The sequence below is a fragment of the Oncorhynchus masou genome, chromosome 17 (genome assembly GCF_036934945.1).
Source record: "Oncorhynchus masou masou isolate Uvic2021 chromosome 17, UVic_Omas_1.1, whole genome shotgun sequence".
NCBI classification, from domain to species: Eukaryota; Metazoa; Chordata; class Actinopteri; order Salmoniformes; family Salmonidae; genus Oncorhynchus; species Oncorhynchus masou.
The window spans coordinates 29,547,739-29,567,049 of NC_088228.1; the positions used below are offsets into that span (position 1 = coordinate 29,547,739).

A 19,311-nucleotide genomic window follows, 5' to 3' on the forward strand; every position below is an offset into this window, starting at 1 on the left:
AATTGCTCTTAAACGCAAGTAAAACTAAATACATGCTTTTCAACCATTTACAAAATAACCTCCAACACTCTACTCAGCAAACTAGATGCAGTCTATCACAGTGCCGTCCATTTTGTAACCAAAGTCCCATATACCACCCACTACTGCGACCTGTATGCTCTAGTCAGCTGGCCCTCGCTACCAAACCCACTGGCTCCAGGTCATCTATATGTCTATGCTCGGTAAAGCTCCGCCTTATCTCAGCTCACTGGTCACGATAACAACACCCACACATAGCACACGCTCCAGCAGGTATATCTCACTGGTCATCCCCAAAGCCAACACCTCATTTGGCTGCCTTTCCTTCCAGTTCTCTTCTGCCAATGACTGGAATGAATTGCAAAAATAGCTGAAGCTGGAGACATATTTCCCTCACTAACTTTAAACATCAGCGATCTGAGCAGCTAACTGATCGCTGCAGCTGTACATAGTTCATCTGTAAATAGCCCGTCCTATCTACCTACCTCGTCCCCATATTGTTTTTATTTACTTTTCTGCTCTTTTGCACACCAGTATTTCTACTTGCACATCATCACCTGCACATCTATCACTCCAGTGTTAATTTGCTAAATTGTGATTACTTCCCTACTGTGGCTTATTTATTGCCTTACCTCGTCACGCCATTTGCACACACTGTATATAAAAAATAAATTCTATTGTGTTATTGACTGTACACTTGTTTACTCAATGTGTAACTCTGTGTTGTTGTTTGTGTCGCACTGCTTTGCTTTATCTTGGCCAGGTCGCAGTTGGAAATGAGAACTTGTTCTCAACTAGCCTACCTGGTTAAATAAAGGTGAAATAAAAATAAATACCTAGGTGTCTGGTTAGACTGTAAACTCTCCTTCCAGACTCACATCAAGCATCTCCAATCCAAAATTAAGTCTAGAATCGTGCTTCATAATTTCGCAACAAAGCCTCCTTCACTCATACTGCCAAACATACCCTCGTAAAACTGACTATCCTACCCATCTTTGACTTCGGGGATGTCATTTACAAAAAAGCCTCCAACACTCTACTCACCACTGCTACCTGTATGCTCTCGTTGGCTGGCCCTCACTACATCTTCATCGCCAAACCCACTGGCTCCAGGTGATCTATAAGTCTTTGCTAGGTAAATCCCCGCCTTACATCAGCTCACTGGTCACCATTGCAACACCCACCTGTAGCACACGCTCCAGAAGGTATATTTCACTGGTCATTCCCAAAGCCAGGATGCCTTTCCTAACAGGTCTCTGCTGCCAATGACTGGAACGAATTGCAACAATCACTGAAGCTGGAGTCTTATAATATCTCATTCTCTAACTTTAAGAATCAGCTGTCAGAGAAGCTTACCAATTACTGTACCTGTACACAGCCAATCTGTAAATAGCACACCCAACTACCTCATCCCCATATTATTACTTACCCTCTTGCTCTTTTGCACCCGAGTAGCTCTACTTGCACAACATCATCTGCACATCTATCACTCCAGTGTTAATGCTAAATTGTAATTATTTCACCTCTATGGCCTATTTATTGCCTATCTCCCAACTCTTCTACATTGCACAAACTGTACATAGATTTTTCTATTGTGTTTTTGACTGTACGTTTTATTTTGTATAACTATGTGCTTTATCTTGGCCAGGGCGCAGTTGTAAATGAGGACTTGTTCTCAACTGGCCTACCTGGTGAAACAAAGAATAAATACATTTTTTTTAAATAAAATGAAAAATATTGTGGTGGCAGCATCATGCTGTGGGGATGTTTTTCAGCGGCAGGGACTAGGAGACTAGTCAGGATCAAGGGAAAGAACGGAGCAACGTACAGAGAGATCCTTGATGAAAACCTGCTCCAGAGCACTCAGGACCTCAGACTGGAGGGGAGGTTCACCTTCCAACAGGACAACGACCTGTTGGAGGGTGAAGACAACACAAGAGTGGCTTTGGGACAAGTCTCTGAATGTCCTTGAGTGGCCCAGCCAGAGCCCGGACTTGAACCAGATTGTACATCTCCAGAGAGACCTGATAATAGATGTGCAGCGACGCTATCCATTCAAATTGATAGAGCTTGAAAGGATCTGTAGAGAAGAATGGGAGAAACTCTATAAATACAGGTGTGCCAAGCTTGCAGCGTCATACCCAAGAAAACTTTAGGATGTAATCGCTGTCAGAGGTGCTTCAACAAAGTACAGAGCAAAAGGTCTGAATACTTATGTACATGTGATATTTCTGTTTATTTTTTATTTTTAATACATTTGCAATGTCAAATTCAGGTAGCCTAGTCGAATAATTATTCAGGTAGCCTCGTCGAATAATTAACATCCAATCACATTAACCGTTACTCTCTCGCAGGAATTCCACCAACAGTCCGTATTTAGCCAAACGTAGCTGCTGCTCAATTCGTTTGCTCGAAAATGAATAAATGGTTAAATACCAGCTCTACTGGTAGTACTGCTACGATCAGCAGTACTACACCCGCACCTGTCGACGACACAAGTTGCTCTGCTTCCTTGAGCACATGCAATGCTAACATCAGTAATTCTACATTTGTTGTTAGCCCAGCTAGTATGGACACTGACAGTTGTGAATCTGATGCAGCTGAAGAGCTACTGCCCCCTTTCCAGGGATAGCACCGAACAACAGACAGGGACGTTGGACCATCGAAGAGGCATAAATATGATGAGAACTACAATGAATTGGGGTTCACTTATATTGGGAGTAGTGCCTTTCCTCAGCCACAGTGTGTTATATGTGCAAAAGTACTATCTCTATTAAACATTCACTCTTGCACAGACATTTAGAAATAAAACATGCCAATTTGAAAAATAAGCTACGGGAGTTTTTTGAATGAAGACGACTTTCGAGTGGTAAGACATGTATGTATAAAAGCAACCGATACCATTAATGAAGCGTCTTATATGGTGAGCTAAAAAGTAGCTAGGGCAGGCAAGCCCCATACTATTGTGGAGGAGGAAGACATCCTCTTCTGCAAACCACTGGAAACCAAGACAAAAGGATAGGACATTTTTACAAACTGGACAGCTTTGTGACATCAAATGGACTTTGGTGGACAAGATGTGTTGGCATCTGTACTGATGGCGCAAAACCCATGACAGGGAGACATAGTCAAGAGGTAACGTGCATGCAAGCAGTTGCTCCTGACGCCACTTGGGTACACTGCAGCATCCACCAAGAGGCCTTTGCTGCCAAGGGAATGTCTGACAGCTTGAAAGATGTTTTGGACACCACAATGAAAATGGTAAACTTTGTTAAAGCAAGGCCCCTGAACACCTGTGTATTTTCCGCACTATGCAATGTTATAGGTAGCGACCATGTAAAGCTTTTACAACAGACAGAAGTGCACTGGTTATCAAGGGGCATGGTATTAACACAAGCTTATAGTTTTCTTATACTGACCATAATTTTCACTTATCTGACCGCTTGCATGAAGATGAGTTTCCCACACGACTGGCCTGTCTGGGTGATGTTTTTTTCTCGCCTGTATGATCTGAATCTAGGATTACAGGGACTACGCAACTATATTCAATGTGCGGGACAAAATTGAGGCTATGTTTAAGAAGTTGGAGCTCTTCTCTGTCTGCATTAACAAGGACAACACACATCATTGTATGATTTTTTTGTGTGCTAATGAACTCAAGCTATGGACAATGTCAAATGTGATATAGCGAAGCACCTGAGTGAGTTGGGTGAACAATTACGCAGGTACTTTCCCGAAACGGATGACACAAACAACTGGATTCGTTATCCCTTTCATGCCCTGCCTCCAGTCCACTTACCGATATCTGAACACGAGAGCCTCATCGAAATTGCAACAAGCGGTTCTGTGAAAATGGAATTTAATCAGAAGCCACTGCCATATTTCTGGATTGGGTTGCGCTCAGAGTATCCTGCCTTGGCATATCGCGTTGTTAAGACACTGATGCCCTTTGCAACCACGTACCTGTGTGAGAGTGGATTCTTGGCCCTCACTAGCATGATAACTAAATACAGGCACAGACTGTTTGGAAAATTATTTAAGACTGAGGCTCTCCACTACAACTCAACATTGCAGAGTTATGTGCAGCGTTTCAAGTATAACCTTCTCATTAACCTGTGGTGAGTAATTGACCATTTTCAATTAACAAATAAGGTTTCATATGTAAAATGGTTAAATAAAAAGCCAAATTATTGATTATTATTATATTATATTATTATTTGTGCCCTGGTCCTATAAGAGCTCTTTGTCACTGCCCACAAGCAGGGTTATGACAACAACTCATACTCATTCTTGTGTTTAAATGCATCGTATAGTGTGTGTGTGTGTGTGGCAGTCTTACAATGATGGCAACAAAACAACATTTGAGAGTGTGCTGACCCTGGTGCTAGAGGGGGTACGCAGGTGAAGGTTGAATCTTTGAAGGGGTACGGGACATAACAAGTTTGGGAACCACTGCTCTAGTCGGTTGAAGTTCTCTGTAGGGTTCCTTCCCACTTTATTGTGTGTGTTTGCTTGAACACTGTTTCTTCCTGTGTGGAGTGTCCTTGGTTGACGACAAGGAGCAGGACACACACTCCACCACTGAGGCCATGATAGTCAGCTGTGAGGAGCAGCTGCAGGTAAACTGAGTTGGACCACACTGCAAACACATCTCAGCTATCTCTTGTTCTGTGTAAACGTGTAGTTAGCTTAGAAGTTTTCTCATGGGTTTCACATTCACTCTCAGGCGAGTACAGATGCTGTTAGTGAGGTGGAGAGAAGAAGGAGGAGAAGGTGTCGTCGGATGAGGTAACAGAGTAACTTTTATTATTTACTTGGAATATGCATGTAGTACCTAGTTATTGGCCATAGGTAATGTCCTGTTACTGTGGGTAACTGAATGTGTCTGTCACCAAGCTGAGGCTGACTATGGGGAGGACTTTCAGTCCTCTGGGGAGAGCGTGAGTAAGGAGAGCAACTCCAGGTTCAGCCACAGCTCCAGCAGTGGCTAAAGCAGCAGCACCAACAGCACTGGCAAGCACTTACCATCTCCTCCTGAGCAGAGCAAAAGCCAGGTGAGTTGTCCCTTCATGTTGGTTGATGTTTTTGTATGCTTTTGTATTGTCCGTGTCTTGAAAAGTTCCTTTTTGAAGTGTCCAGTACTGTCTCCTACTAGAACTATTTCCTGTTCCAGACTCTGTCCAGACACAGGCCAGCCGCACCACTGTCGCCGAAGTCAGTCCAGCCAAAGAGGTGAAAAAGACCAAACCTCAAGATGAGCTCGATGAGCTTCTGGACTAACTCGGGGATGATGGGTTCGATGATGATTTTGGCCTCAGTGGGGGAAAGATGAAGCAGCCCAGTAAGCTGCAGCAGCCACTGGCAATGGCAGGTGGAAACCAGCAGCTCCAGGCTGAAGCAGGTGGCAAAACAGCCTGCCAAAGAACCAAACAAGCCAAAGCCTAAGCCAAAGAAGGCTAAGATCCCTATGGCGGTGGCCCACACAGTGCCTGGGGAGACCAGGCTGGTGTATCTGGCCACTGGGCACATTTGGACCCACTGCAAGCTGGCACGGGCCACGCATCCTGGCTGACAAGGACAAACCAGACATCCCTCTGGGGATATATGCAGAGGGATGTGATCTGGATACCCACAGCAAGCATAGCTACAGGATGGTAAACCTTGGCATAAATGCATAGATTACCACTTTTCACACATCGATTCACGCAATCAGATATTTCACCCAATAAGTGTGAATTAGCTAACATGATATGGAACACTAGGGAATGGGAATCTCCTGACCTGACACGTTCATTTTACAGGTGGTTGCTCATTGTTTGTGTGGTTTGGAGTGACCCTCATATGTCTCTGTTTTTGACCTCAGCTGAGAGATCCTAAAGGACATCTTCCCAGAAGGAAAAGTTCATAGGCTGCCATGGGAGAAGCCTGAGGACAGACACCACACCTACAAGTGCACCCTCAGCGTCGATAATATGGCAGAGGTTCAGGTGAAACAGAAGCAGGATTTGTGGAGTCAAGTCTTCCCGTGTTTGGGTGTGTTTCGGTGTGGATTTGTGTCTGTGCATGTTTATTAACACTGCTTGTGAGGTTTTAAAGGCCTATGGCTGCAAGAAGGTAGAGGTGGACCTAACCAATAAGTTTGACCCAGACCTTCGCAACAAGCCTCAAGCCAGAGGAAGCTGGACAGCGTGGACCACCTTCTGGTAAGCTTTTTACAAGTGTGTTATCATTGTCCAAAATTGACACACACTGCTGTACCTAACGTAGCCTGTTGGCCTCTTTCTGCATCAGGAGATGCAAGAGGAGTTGGCCATAAAAATTAGGATGGGCAACAGCTTCTTTGAATACCTGCTGGAGGACACTATTTATTTATTATTTTACCAGGTAAGTTGACTGAGAACACGTTCTCATTTGCAGCAACAACCTGAGGAATAGGGGAGAGGGATGAATGAGCCAATTGTAAACTGGGGATTATTAGGTGACCGTGATGGTTTGAGAGCCAGATTGGGAATTTAGCCAGGACACCAGCGTTAACACCCCTACTCTTACGATAAGTGCCATGGGATTTCTAATGACCTCAGAGAGTCAGGGCACCCGTTTAACATCCCATCCGAAAGACAGCACCCTACACAGGGCAGTGATTGACACTGGGGTAATGGGATATTTTGTTTAGACCAGAGGAAAGAGTGCCTCCTATTGGCCCTCCAACACCACTTCCAGCAGCATCTGGTCTCCCACCCAGGAACTGATCAGGACCAACCCTGCTTAGCTTCAGAAGCAAGCCAGCAGTGGTTTGCAGGGTGGTATGCTGCTGGTGTCCTCAACTCTATCAAATAAATACTGTATATCTGCTACTTGTGTTTTTTGTATAATCTGACTCTGACTCTGGTCTTACAGAATCCACGCCTGTAATCTCAGAGGTTCAGATGAGCCATAAGAAGGATGTGTGTGTGTGTGTGTGTGTGTGTGTGTGTGTGTGTGTGTGTGTGTGTGTGTGTGTGTGTGTGTGTGTGTGTGTGTGTGTGTGTGTGTGTGTGTGTGTGTGTGTGTGTGTGTGTCATCGATGGGATCAATTCTAAATGAAGGCAGTGAATTCAGGAAATAAATTGAAATTACAATTACAAGTGCTTGATCTGTCACTACAGACCCAGGTTCAATCCCAGCCTGTGTCACAGCCGGCCGTGACCAGGACACCCATGAGGCGGTGTACAACTGGCCCAGCGTAGTCCTGGTTAGGGGAGGGTTTGGCCGGACGCGATTTCCTTGTCTCATCGCGCTCCATTGACTCCTTGTGGCGGGCCGGGCACCTGCAAGCTGACATCGCCGGCACATTGGTGCGGCAGGCTTCTGGGTTAAGCAAGCAGTGTGTCAAGAAGCAGTGCGGCTTAGCAGGGTCGTGTTTCAGAGGATGCATGGCTCTCGACCTGTAAAAGTACTTTTTTTGTTAAATGTTAAAATTCAAATCACTTCCTGAAATGACTGCCTTCAAATCAAATTGAGCCCAACCCTTGTGTGTGTGTGTGTGTGTGTGTCAAGACTGCTTCTGTCTGCCATATGGTGTGGGCTAGTCTGGTCTAGCCCACACCAAGCCCAACAAGGGCTTGACCATACCATTTGCACATAAGCCCAACACAGGCTAACCCATACCAAACCCAGTACGCGCTATCCTACACCCAAGTAAGCTATTTCATGTAGAGACAGGGCCCTCATTAGAATATTTGGGGGTGTGGTTTGCCACAGTTCTTTTTGTGCAACCTTTACTGTGTATTGTTCCAGTTTAAGTGTGTGATGCATTGAAAGAAAATCTTGTACACTGCCAATAATTAAGTCTTAAATAAGACCAGATCAACAAGAAGAAAGTTAACCAGCCGAACAACCCAACAACTTCTTACATATACTGAAGAAAAATATAAATGCAACACGCAACAATTTAAAAGATTTTACTGAGTTACAGTTCAGTCAATTTAAATTAATGAATTAGGCCCAAATCTATGGATTTCACATGACAGGAGATACAGATATGCATCTGTTGGTCACAGATACCTCAAAACAATGTAGGGGCGTGGATTAGAAAACCAATCAGTATCTGTTATGACCACCAGTTGATCAGGCTGTTGATTGTGGCCTATGGAATGTTGCCCCACTCCTCTTCAATGGCTGTGCAAAGTTGTTGGATATTGGCGGGAACTGGAACATGCTGTCATACACGTCAATCCAGAGGCGGCGGATGAATGGCACGACAATCGCCCAGCCTCCGGATCGCGTCACGGTATCTCTGCATTCCAATTGCCATCAATAAAATACAATTGTGTTCGTTGCCCGTAGCTTATGTCTGCCCATACCATAACCCCACGGCCACCATGGAGCACTCTGTTCAAAGTTGAAATCAGCCTATACGACGCCATACATGTGGTCTACGGTTGCGAGGCTGGTTGGACGTACTGCCAAATTCTCTAAAATGACGTTGAAGGTGGCTTATGGTAGAGAAATAAACATGACATTTTCTGGCAACAGTGCTGGTTGACATTCCTGCAGTCAGCATGCCAATTGCATGCTCCCACAACTTGATACACACCGACAACAACGAGACAGCCTACAGGGAGGAGGTCAGAAACCTGGCCGTGTGGTGCCAGGACAACAACCTCAACGTGATCAAGACAAAGGAGATTATTGTGGACTACAGGAAAAAGAGGACCATTCTCATCAAGGGGGCTGCAGGGAACAGGTTGAGAGCTTCAAGTTCCTCTGTGTCCACATCACCAACAAACTAACATGGTCCAAGCACACCAAGACAGTTGTGAAGTGGGCATGACAAATCCTATTCCCCCTCAGGAGACTGAAAAGAATTGGCATGGGTTCGCAGATCCTCAAAAGCTGCACCATCGAGAGCATGGTTGCATCACTGCCTGGTATGGCAACTGCTCGGCTTCCGACCGCAAGGTACTACAGAGGGTAGTGCAAACGGCCCAGTACATCACCAAGCGTCCTGCCATCCAGGACCTCTATACCAGGCGGTGTCAGAGGAAGGCCCTAAATATTGTCAAAGACTCCAGCCCCCCTAGTCATAGACTGTTCTCTCTACTACCGCACGGCAAGCGGTACTGGAGCGCCAAGTCTAGGTCCAAGAGGCCTCTAAATAGCTTCTACGCCCAAGCCATAAGACTCCTGAACACCTAATCAAATGGCTATCCAGACTATTTGCATTGACCTCCCCGACTATTTGCATTGCACCCCCCCTTGCTATTGTTGTTTTACTGCTGCTCATGGTTGCTTAGAGTAGGAGAAATTAAGGTTGTCAGTAGTCTTTCAGAACTCGTCTGCAGTTTTTTACAGTGGTTATTTAAATCCACAGGCTTTCACTCTGCATCATCCAAACTCAATTCACCCCTGTAATGCAGATGCATCTATATCATCTCTCAAGAAGATGCAGTACTACTTAATTGCAGGGTTGGGGAGTAACGGATTACATGTAATCTAACTGTAATCTGTTACGTTACCAGTGAAAAATATTGTAATCAGATTACAGGTACTTTTGGAAAAAATAGATGACTACTTCAAGGATTACTTTTAAATGTAATGATATTTGCGGGAAAAAAACACAAGTCAGAGACCACATTGATGACCACCAATCAGAGACCGCTATGATGACACAACAAATGTGTTTGGATCGCGGGAAAAGAGCAAGAATAGGCTTTTGAAGGCTACAGTCCAAGCTATGTCTTCCAATGGTGCGACTGCTGTCGGCATCCAAAGATTATCCAACTTGAATAAACGCTTGGCGGTAAGGATGAAAGCAGTGGTGTAGTCAACGGCGATACGTGAATCACACCTCTTTTCTCTCATTTAGAGCCTCACGGATCATGGTTGTTGTGGATTTCTGTTCACAAATCTAAATGTGTTTTTGAACACAATGGTTGAATTCAATAAGTTTAAGCTCATTGTTTTTGAAACCAGTGGACAGCCAGTGAAAATTGCGCTCTTGCAACAGCTGCATAGTGCGGATCCAAGCCTATGGAACAACAGCTGCTTGACTGTGCCTTTAAACAGCTTGGAAAATTCCAGAAAATTATGTCATGGCTTTAGAAGCTTCTGATGGGCTAACTGACATCATTTGAGTCAAGAAGGCCAGCATCCGGAGTTGCCTCTTCACTGTTGACGTTGAGACTGGTGTTTTGCGGGTACTATTTAATGAAGCTGCCAGTTGATTACTTGTGAGATGTCTGTTTTTCAAACTAGACAGTCTATTGTACTTGTCCTCTTGCTCAGTTGTGCACCGGGGCCTCCCACTCCTCTTTCTATTCTTGTTAGAGCCGGTTTGTGCTGTTCTGTGAAGGGAATAGTACACAGCGTTGTACGATAGCTTCAGTTTCTTGGCAATTTCTTGCCCTTTAACAGCTGCATATTATGAAGATATCAAAGTGTCACCAACAAAGAATGTAAACAATAGGCCTATAGCAAAGGCAGCATATGGCATTCATTCTTCACATGTAAATAGCACTTTTCAGTAGTGCTCAAAGCATGTCATTCCATGAGCGTAGCATTTATTTTTCAACTCGAATCAATGAGCCCAATCAGTCCTCCATGACAACAAAATCATAAACAGAATAGGGCTGGCTAATAAGTCCTTCGTTTTGGGGTCATGCTCAGGTAAAACAATTTGGCTAATCTGTACTTCAATATTTCCAAGTCCTAAGGGGTATAACATTTATTGGAATGACTAGAATTCTGATAGATTTTTAATATAAAGACAATTTAATCGTATTATTATCTGTAATAGAAAGGAATGGGTTAGAAGAATCCTACATAACCAGCCCATAGGGTAAAATTTAACATCCATATATGCCAGCTATGTAAGCTTTAAAATTGATTTATCCTGCAATAGATGTCATTCAAATGGTAACATACATTTGTGTCTTCATCTAATGCCTCTTAAAGGGAAAGTAATCTAAAAGTAACAGAATGAATTCAGATTACATTACCAAATTTGGGTAATCCGAAAGTTACATTACTGATTACAATCTTGGACAGGTTACTAGTGACTGTAATGGATTTCATTAAGAAAGTAACCTACCCAACCCTGCTTGATAGTTATTACATTCAAGAAATGTCTGAATGGTTACTTTGTTTGAATGGATCTGTGAATGTCCTTGTATACTGGAAGTTCAATGTGAAGTGAGTGTCTGTTGACTGGAAATATTTGCAGTACCCGAAACAAGCTGCAGAGACTGTTGTAATTGTCAAGTTTCCTTTTTATTTTCATATTCTAAAATGCAAAGGACATAACAGGATTTGAGAATAAATCCCAGGTTGAGTGCACAAAAATGTTCCACTGCAAGCTATTATTTACAAGAAAAAAGGAACATACCGTATCTATATGTAATTCAACAGGTACCAATATTCAGTGTGGACCTTGCACACTTACTTAGACAAAATAGTAGAACGCGGACATGACAGTTGAACTCACTTTTCATCATGTTTCTGAACATAGCATACTAAAGGTAACAACAATTCAACTTTTAGTTTTGTGAACCATTCTTACACACAACTGTTTTTAAGGTTCACCATTAGTGCATTGAGGACCACTCTGTGCTTTATCATAATCGTAAATGGGATGTACCCTTTTTGAGGAATTTATTGTGTGCTCTCTGGAACTAGGCTCTGTTAAACATTAACAGGTAACATTGAACATAAAACATAAAACCTACCTTATCACTCAGTTAAAATTGCTACCCGTGTATACCAATGGCTAGCAATGAATAATAATCATTTGATTGTAACATCCTTAAATAACCATATTAGTTTTTTTAGTGCCGTTTTTACAAAGGTCAGAATCGATGTTGAATGTAAAAATTGTTCTCGCTTGCAGCTTAAAGAATGATTCATTTGCTGCAGATGAACTGTTAGTTAGTCTCTGGTTTACAATATATACTGTACACAGAATCATGATTTTGGTTGGGAAAAAAAGAGCATATTACCCAGAACTCAGTTTCAGTGTGATATTTGGTCGACAGACAGTTTGTTTCCAGTGTCAATTCTTTTTAACAACACTGCATTCTGTTTTGGATTTATGTCTCCTACTAATAACAAGATACAAATTGATTTTTTTAAAGCTATAACAATTCAGTTAAACACTATGCGTGCTATATCAAGATAAGCCAAAAACACTTACTATCGATTAAAGAAAAAGTCTGACATGAAATGTGACTATTGTCTGGGAAAAAGTTCAACACAGATGGGGATTTAAATACATGAAATACATGATTACTTACTTTTTCAAACCTTCAGTAGGCAATAATAACGAAAGTGCTCTTTTGTCAAACCTGTAAAAAAATAATTTACACTCATCCCATTGGCTGATTGGAATACTTCATCACAAAATTTGTTTACAAATGTTCGTTTATCGATGGTCCTTTTCTCCATCCCCCATCCTCTTCCTCACCTATTTCCCTCCTCATCCTGCTCTGTACCTAGCAATGTGTTATTTGTTGAAGGGCAGACAGGCAGGCAGTGTGACAGTGGAGCAGGATGGGCCTGCTAAGGGCTCAGCCACTTCTCCCTCTAGCTCCGTCCAGGTCCCCTTCTCTGGGCTGTAGCATATGGTGGAAGACTTGTAGGCTCCCTGCAACATAATAATAATAATAATAATAATAATAATAATAATAATAACAGCGATGACCAAAATAAAGTTGCCGATTTTCTTAAATCAACCATAAATCCCCTCGTAACCGAGGAAATGGAAGCTTGTTATGTACAACAGTGAGTGGCAAATGAACGCAACCTTCACAAAAAAATGTATGCCATTTATAAAACATTTCTAGCCTGTCTATCTATGGGTAACGGAGTTGACGTGTTATTCCAGACCCGCTCAGTTTTCCACCATCACCGCCACAAAAAAAATTGTTTCACCATATTAAAACGAGAGTTCAGTTCACATAACAGGGTTGACCTTCAAATGAGGGACAGGCATAAATGAATCACTAATCACATTGTTATTAATTTAATCTTCAAAAAATGACTGACAAAGCAACAAAATAACTATGGCTTTATAATGATGGTGAAACTTGGAGAAATGTTTGGATTGTGGGTTGAAAACTTCCCTTTAAATGATACAGAGTTGATGGAGGGACATTTATCTGATTTATTGAATTATCCATGTGGTCTATATTAAAGGGAATTTAATTTAAAGGGATACTTTGGGATTTTGGCAATGACGCCCTTTATATACTTCCCCAGAGCCAGATTAATTTGTGGATACCATTTTTATGTCTCTGTGTCCAGTATGAAGGAAGTTAAAGGTAGTTTCTCAAGCCAATGCTAACTAGCATTCGCGGAATGAATGACTGGAAGTCTATGGCTATCTACCAACATGCTAGCGGATAACCATGGACTTCCAGTCATTGTGCTAACGTTAGGGAAGTAGATAAAGGTCCTCATTGCCAACATTCTGAAGTATCCCTTTAATATATTACAGGTTTTTAAAATTCAATATTGGTGCACAATTTCTACTTAAAATATCAAAGGGACGCAAAAGGCACTCTTTTTGTGAAACGACCTACCAAGGTTTGTCGTGAATGAATAATATCAAGTTGATAGTGAGATGCGTCTTTACCATGCTCCAGCTGTATCCGCCCACTAGGAAGATGCTGTTGTCCAGAATGCAACAGCCGGGGCCACTGCGGCCCTCCAGGATGGGCGTCTGGAGGATGTTCCACTGGTCTGCTTTGGGGTCGTAACACTCCACCAGCATCACATCCAGGTGAGAGAACCCTGAGCACAAAATAACAGTTAATGATACATGCAATTGTAAATGGGATTTTACAGGAGAATAAAAAAAGAAGAGCGATCGCAGATAAAGTCAATCAAAATCTATTTGGTTTAATACAAGTTGCAGCCTCAGCACAGAAATGTCTAACGGGCCTTCTCTGAGGAAGAACTTATTAATCACACAGGCCTTAATGTTCTGTAAACACCTGCCCGAGACCCTTGTAAGAAGTCACAGCATCAGCTGCTACAGAATCACAGTGTCACAGATACATGATCACATGTCATCAAGGCAAAGGGTGGCTACTTTGAAGAATCTCAAATATAAAATGTATTTTGATTTGTTTCACACTTTTATCGCACTACATGATTCCATATGTGTTATTTCATAGTTTTGATGACTTTTCTGCAATGTAGAAAATAGTCAAAATAAAGAAAAACCCTTGAATGAGTAGGTGTCCAAACATGCCTGGTACTGTAATATATACATAAGGAAAATTCCACCAAAAAACGATCTCTTGGTATTTGTTTCATTGGTCCATTGTTGAAAGTCCCAAAATGCTTTGCTTTGTTGGCAATTAAGTTTTCAAGATACAAAACTTTCAAGATACAGAAATTATACATATGATGCAAAACAAAGTATCATATGATGTAAAATGCATCAAATGGGTATGATTAATGTTTTTGAAAGTTACATATCTTGAAAACTTGATCGCTGACAAGAAAAACATTTTGGGACTAGTTTTTTGGGTGGAAGTTTCCATCAAAATACAAAAACACAATCATGGGAAGCACAAATAAAACATCACACATCACCCAGAAAAACAGTTACATTCCTCCACAAGTCCCCAATCAATACTCTGAACTGCCCGAACGGCACCAGAACATGAATATGAAATGTATTTAGAGTTTATTCCAGCAATACGCCACTAAAACCAGATGTACCTAACTCGGTGGAGAGACGCTAGGAACTTCCAAAGTTAACCAATCCTGAGAACGGGTTAGGCAACTCAGGTGTCTATACTTCAACATCAAAGTTGGAATGGAATAGACTCCTACTGTTTTTACCAAACAAATGTCAATGTATATAGTTCTGACCGCCCCTCTCTATGCGGGTTCAAGAAAAGAATGAAGAAGAGAGGGAAGGAGATGGAAACTCACATTGGTGAGATATTCTGCAGCTAAAGGTAATGTGTCAGCACATTAATTATTAAAATATAAATTCACTATAATTTTAGGCTAACTCTGTAAACAGCTCTGCACAATCAATGAACAAACAGCATCGCCTAGGCCTATACATTATCTCCCAGACTCATGGATAGAAAGTTTAGAGCGTAGCATAAGGTAACAAGTCCATCCAGTATGCATAATACACTGCACATTCAAAGGCGATTACTAGAATTGGTTGAATTTTGAAGTATAGGCTAAACCAATAATGTACGAAAGATATCTTAAATAAATAAAAACATGTAAATGTTTTTCTTGCGTGCATATGTGGTAGGCTATATAATGTATAACAGCATTATGTTAATTCCATATTTTTTTTACGGGCTTGGGTTCATAGGCCTATGCATATGCATAATATGCCTACAGGTGTTTTGAAATAATAATGACTTTAGAAAGCTCTGTCCATTTCGTTGTGTTTGGCTCTGAAACAACGTCCACAACTACTTTGTTTTCCACTCAGTTCCAACCTGTTGTTGGAACTTCTTTCGTCAAATTGATCAACCACATTGAGGTGAGTTTTAAAAGCACATACGGTTTTGATGCTAAGTGGTTGATGTGATTTTCGATTGTATTTGCATTGATGTCAGAGTGGTTAGAGGGACAATAGAGTGCTGAGTACCAAGCCATCAGCAACCTGATGGCCGTTAGCGAGTTGGGTACTAAGGATACGCAGGTCCAGAGTGCATAAGAGGAGATTATCGTGACTCAACGGTCACGTAGAATTTTAATCAGTCATGACTCCCGGTGTGGTAATATGCTCACCGCAACAACCCTAAGTACAACTATTCAAAAAAATCCATCTTGTATTCCACATAGTCTATTCTGCACAGTACAGTAGCTGAGACATGCCAGTCCTTACCTTTCAGATGGTTGCCCCCGATAGCGTAGAGGCGGTCGTTCATCCCAGCCAGGGCATGAATAGCTCTCTTTGTGTTCATATCCTGTTTCCTGGCCCACACATCCATGATGGGGTCGTAGCAGTACAGCCAGGATACGTACTCTCCATTGTGGACTCCTCCTGTAGTAGTATGGCAGATACACACATAAAGACCTATTAGCTGTGAATGGCAGGATCAGGATCCATAGACACATCACTCTGCTTTTAGAAAGTCTGTATGCATTGATAGGTGATATTTAGCAGTCCTGCACTCATCATAATACTACAGATCAGTAGATTTTGTACTCTCATTTTGACTGTGTCTGAGTGAATAATTTTTCAGCTTTTAATTTCTAACATGAACTAATTTCTCATGAATAAGATGATCAGTGGGTGTCCCTTGAAAAATAGGTATTCGGACAAATGGCAAAATCTTGTAAAATAAAGGTTCTATAACATGAGTGAGGTCTGACCTGAGATGTATATTTTCCCATTGTGCACTGCTCCAGCGTGTGCGGCTAGAGGCTGGGGCAGGGAGGACACGTAGTTCCACTCGTTAGTCTCTAGCTTGTAGGACTCCACACTGGAGAGGTAGCCCGACTCGTTCCTCCCGCCAATCACATACAGGTGCTTATCCAGGCAGCAGGCGAAGAAACTGGCTCTCCTGAGCAGGAGGTGTCAACCAGACAACATAATTAAAACAAGCAGGAAAGTGTGTGTGTTTTGTGTGTGTGTGTGTGTGTGTGTGTGTGTGTGTGTGTGTGTGTGTGTGTGTGTGTGTGTGTGTGTGTGTGTGTGTCAGTAGTATGCACAGTTTTGCGGGTCCCACCCACAAGGTTCGAGCAAGGGTCACATCTATTTTGTTGTTGCCATGGGGCAGAGAGAAAAATGTGCAGTTTTATAGCTAATCTCATGCTATTTTACACATTTTGCCATGAGGCTGAGAGAAAATGCTGCTGTTAAAGGGCAAATTTCCTGCTATTCTACACATTTTGCCATAAGGGTGAGGTAACATTTTGCGGTTTTAAAGCACATTTCCTGTAATTAAAAACATATATATATATATATAGCTCTTGGGCCCCCACAGGGGCTGTGGGTGTGTGTGCTATGCCAGTGGTGTGTGTGTGTCAGTGTTCATTTCTGCAGCTATTTTAGATGGGAGTTCTGGTCTTAAAATATATTCGGTCTAAGGCACCGCATCGCAGTGCTAGAGGCGTCACTATAGTCCCGGGTTCGATCTGCAGCCTTTCGCGACCGGGAGACCCATGAGGCACAATTGGCCCAGTGACATCCGGGTTAGGGGAGGGTTTAGCCGGCCCGGGATGTCCTTGTCCCATCGCGCTCTAGCGACTCCTAGTGGCGGGCCAGACGCATGCACGCTGACTCCAATGTTCCTCCGACACATTGGTGAGGCTGGCTTCCGGGTTTAGCGAGCAGTGTGTCAAGAAGCAGTGCGGCTTGACGGGGTCGTGGTTCAGAGGACGCATGGCTCTCGACCTCCGCCTCTCCTGAACCCGTACGGGAATTGCAGCAATGGGATGACTAACTACCAATTGGATATCATGAAATTGTGGAGAAAAAGGGGTAAAAAGTAACAACACAAATATATATATATTTTAGTCTTTTCATCCTTCGTTCATTTGAATTATTATCAGTCGCCGAAAACGCTGGACAATTTTAGTCTGGTTTAGTCAGTCATTTTAGTCACATATTAGTCGGTGCATTTCTTAGCTCTTACTTGCACCATGTGCACACTCAGATAGCCTTGTCCAAATAGAGGCGCCACTATCACCATGTATACCTTAGCTGGTAACCAATGCCAGCCATAATTTACCATAGACTATAGGATATAAATCCTACAGGTTAAACAATTTAGGTTCCGATTTTTTCAGCATCATAACCATCGAAGGGGTTAAATAACAGTGATGTCCTTGAAAAGTGGAGAACATGAGCTTTACAACAATGTCAGAAGTATTACTGCAGTCCTAATATTCAGCAAAACTCGTTATTGCCAAAACAGATGAATAACAGCGCACATGGCAAAACAGAGCTTCTGATGTGAAAAAGCAAAGATGATGAAAGACATTATTGTTTCTAATTTAGGTTAGTTTGTTACAAGTGTATCCGTTCAAAACAGAGACGAGTGATTGAAGTGACCGGGAGCTGTGAGTGTGTGGGGAGCCAGATCAATGCAATCAGCCCACGCAACAGAAAGACTTTAGCAGCCAATGAGAGGATTGCGTTATATATTATGCACAGGGATACATGCTTATGATTGGACAAAACAGATGAAAAGGCGTTTCATGTCAAATGGAATGACCATTAGTCTCACATGGAATTCTCATCTCGTTACCTTTTCGTAAACTAAAATGAAAAGCCATTGGTAATAGTTCTCCTTTTTTCAGGGAATCTCGTTTTTGTCATTCGTTTTCATCAGGAAAAACAGTTTGTGAAAAGTATTTTTCATCATAGGTATTGTTGACGATACTAACACTAATGTATGTGTGTTTGTGTGTGTGTGTGTGTGTGTGTGTGTGTGTGTGTGTGTGTGTGTGTGCACGGCTGTTACGGTGACCGTATTAACACCACAACGGCAATCACCAGTCGTGACGGCAGTCAAATTCCACGTGACCATTTAGTCACGGTAATTACTGTAGGATTCTGCAAGTCAGTAGCCTACCAAACTTGCTAACTCCACACTATTGCCCCTCTAATCACTCTGACATCAATGCAAATGTAATCGAAAATCTAATCAAAAACTCCATGAGAACCTATAAGCTTATGTTGATCAACATTTCAAAATCAAATCAAAATCAAATCAAAGTTTCTTTGTCACGTGCACCGAATACAAACAGGTGGAGACCTTACAGTGAAATTCTTACTCACAGGCTCTAACCAATAGTGCAAAAATTACAGTATTTGGTGAACAATAGGTAGGTAAAGAAACAACAGTTAAAAAAGACAGGTTATATACAGTAGCGAAGCTACATACAGACAACGGTTAGTCAGGCTGATTGAGGAAGTATGTACATGTAGATGTGGTGAAAGTGACTATGCATATATGATGAACAGAGAGTAGCAGTATAGTAAAAGAGGTTGGCGGGTGGTGGATGGGACACAATGCAGATAGCCCGGTTAGCCAATGTGTGGGAGCACTGGTTGGTCGGCCCCAATTGAGGTAGTATGTACATGAATGTATAGTTAAAGTGACTATGCATATATGATAAACAGAGTAGCAGCAGCGTAAAAAGAGGGGTTGGGGACACACACAATGCAAATAGTCTGGGTAGCCATTTCATTACCTGTTCAGGAGTATTATGGCTTGGGGTTAAAAACTGTTGAGAAGCCTTTTTGTCCTAGACTTGGCACTCCGGTACCGCTTGCCATGTGGTAGTAGAGAGAACAGTTTATGACTGGGTTGGCTGGGG

General features: G+C 42.3%; 1 protein-coding gene across 1 annotated transcript in view; it reads right to left on the minus strand.

The window, feature by feature from the left end:
• Positions 1 to 11,246: 11,246 nt before the first annotated feature.
• The window catches only part of klhl14 (kelch-like family member 14), a 53,030-nt gene continuing 44,965 nt past the window's right edge, over positions 11,247 to 19,311 (minus strand). The window contains exons 5-8 of the mRNA XM_064991924.1: positions 16,357 to 16,547; positions 15,866 to 16,024; positions 13,628 to 13,785; positions 11,247 to 12,637 (exon numbers count right to left, since the gene is read on the minus strand). Coding sequence (XP_064847996.1) covers positions 12,497 to 12,637; positions 13,628 to 13,785; positions 15,866 to 16,024; positions 16,357 to 16,547 — 649 coding nt within the window. The 3' untranslated portion in view covers positions 11,247 to 12,496. The remainder of the gene's footprint in view (positions 12,638 to 13,627; positions 13,786 to 15,865; positions 16,025 to 16,356; positions 16,548 to 19,311) is intronic.